This window comes from Metopolophium dirhodum, chromosome 2, assembly GCF_019925205.1.
Source record: "Metopolophium dirhodum isolate CAU chromosome 2, ASM1992520v1, whole genome shotgun sequence".
In the NCBI taxonomy this organism is placed as follows: Eukaryota; Metazoa; Arthropoda; class Insecta; order Hemiptera; family Aphididae; genus Metopolophium; species Metopolophium dirhodum.
Window position 1 is genome coordinate 20,146,719 of NC_083561.1, and position 1,165 is coordinate 20,147,883.

General features: G+C 37.2%; 1 protein-coding gene across 1 annotated transcript; it reads left to right on the forward strand.

Annotated features, from left to right (window-relative positions):
* Nucleotides 1–200: 200 nt before the first annotated feature.
* Nucleotides 201–812, forward strand: LOC132938799 (uncharacterized). Its single transcript, XM_061005809.1, has one exon. It carries the CDS (start codon nucleotides 201–203, stop codon nucleotides 810–812), a length of 612 nt encoding a protein of 203 aa, XP_060861792.1.
* The last annotated feature ends 353 nt before the right edge of the window (nucleotides 813–1,165 follow it).

Here is a 1,165-nt window from a genome sequence, read left to right on the forward strand (position 1 = left end):
CGTAATCTTGCCGTCTTCATTCACAGGTTCTCCGCGTTATCTACACGAAAAAACGCAAGATGCGATGGCTTATGTCCGTAACTACGGGAGACCAGACTTATTTGTTACTTTTACGTGTAACCCCGAATGGCCTGAAATTAAAGCGGAACTATCAACTGGACAGCGGTCATGACATAATTTCAAGGGTATTTCATTTAAAGATGAAAAAATTCATAAAATTATTCACAAAAGATGAAATATTCGGCAAAGTGAAATGTTACATGGACAGTGTGGAGTGGCAGAAGCAGGGTTTACCTCACTGTCATTTGCTGTTTTGGCTAGAAAGAAAAATACAGCCAGACGAAATTGATAGTGTCATAGTTGCAGAACTGCCCAACAAACAAAACGACCCGATATTGTACGATATCGTGACTAAAAATATGGTGCACGGTCCATGCGGAGAGCATAACTTAACAGCACCATGTATGAAAAACGGTATCTGCACAAAAAAGTACCCGCGACGTTTCGTAAACGATACCCAAACCGGAGAGGACGGATATCCAGTTTATCGTCGTTGTGACGCCGAAAATGGAGGCCAGAGCAATACGTTAAATATCAGAGAAAGTACTTTCAACATTGATAATAGGTGGATTGTCCCTTATTCTCCATTATTGTGTAGGACGTTTAACGCGCACATAAATGTCGAGTACTGCCACTCAGTTCAGGCCATCAAATACATTTGTAAATATATAAATAAAGGATCTGACCAAGCTAATTTTAGTGTCAAAAACCCAAACGATGAGGTGGAAAACTATGTAAATGGCCGGTATTAACAGTATAAAATAATAATTAAGTTAATATTTTCTAATAAATTAAGTAATTATTAAGTAGATATCTAATTGAATCAATTATACCTATAGGTACTAGGTAGTACCAATTGTAAAATCTTATTTTTGCAAATTATTATTGAACGGATAGCCTAGTGGGTGGTGGCACATACCACAACATCATAACATGTTTTTTATATTTTCCGTTGGTTTATATAGTCAGTAATCAAGTAAGTTGAATTAAAATACACTTTATACTACACATGGGCCAATAATAAATTCTCAAGAAGGAAGCACGCTTAGTGAGGACGTTGTTGGCCATCCAGGCATAAAAAAAGATGCCGCTTTAGGTAGAGTCT

Bases quoted from the DNA above. Each gene is read 5' to 3' on its own strand.
- LOC132938799 (XM_061005809.1), top strand. From the start codon at position 201: ATGAAAAAATTCATAAAATTATTCACAAAAGATGAAATATTCGGCAAA.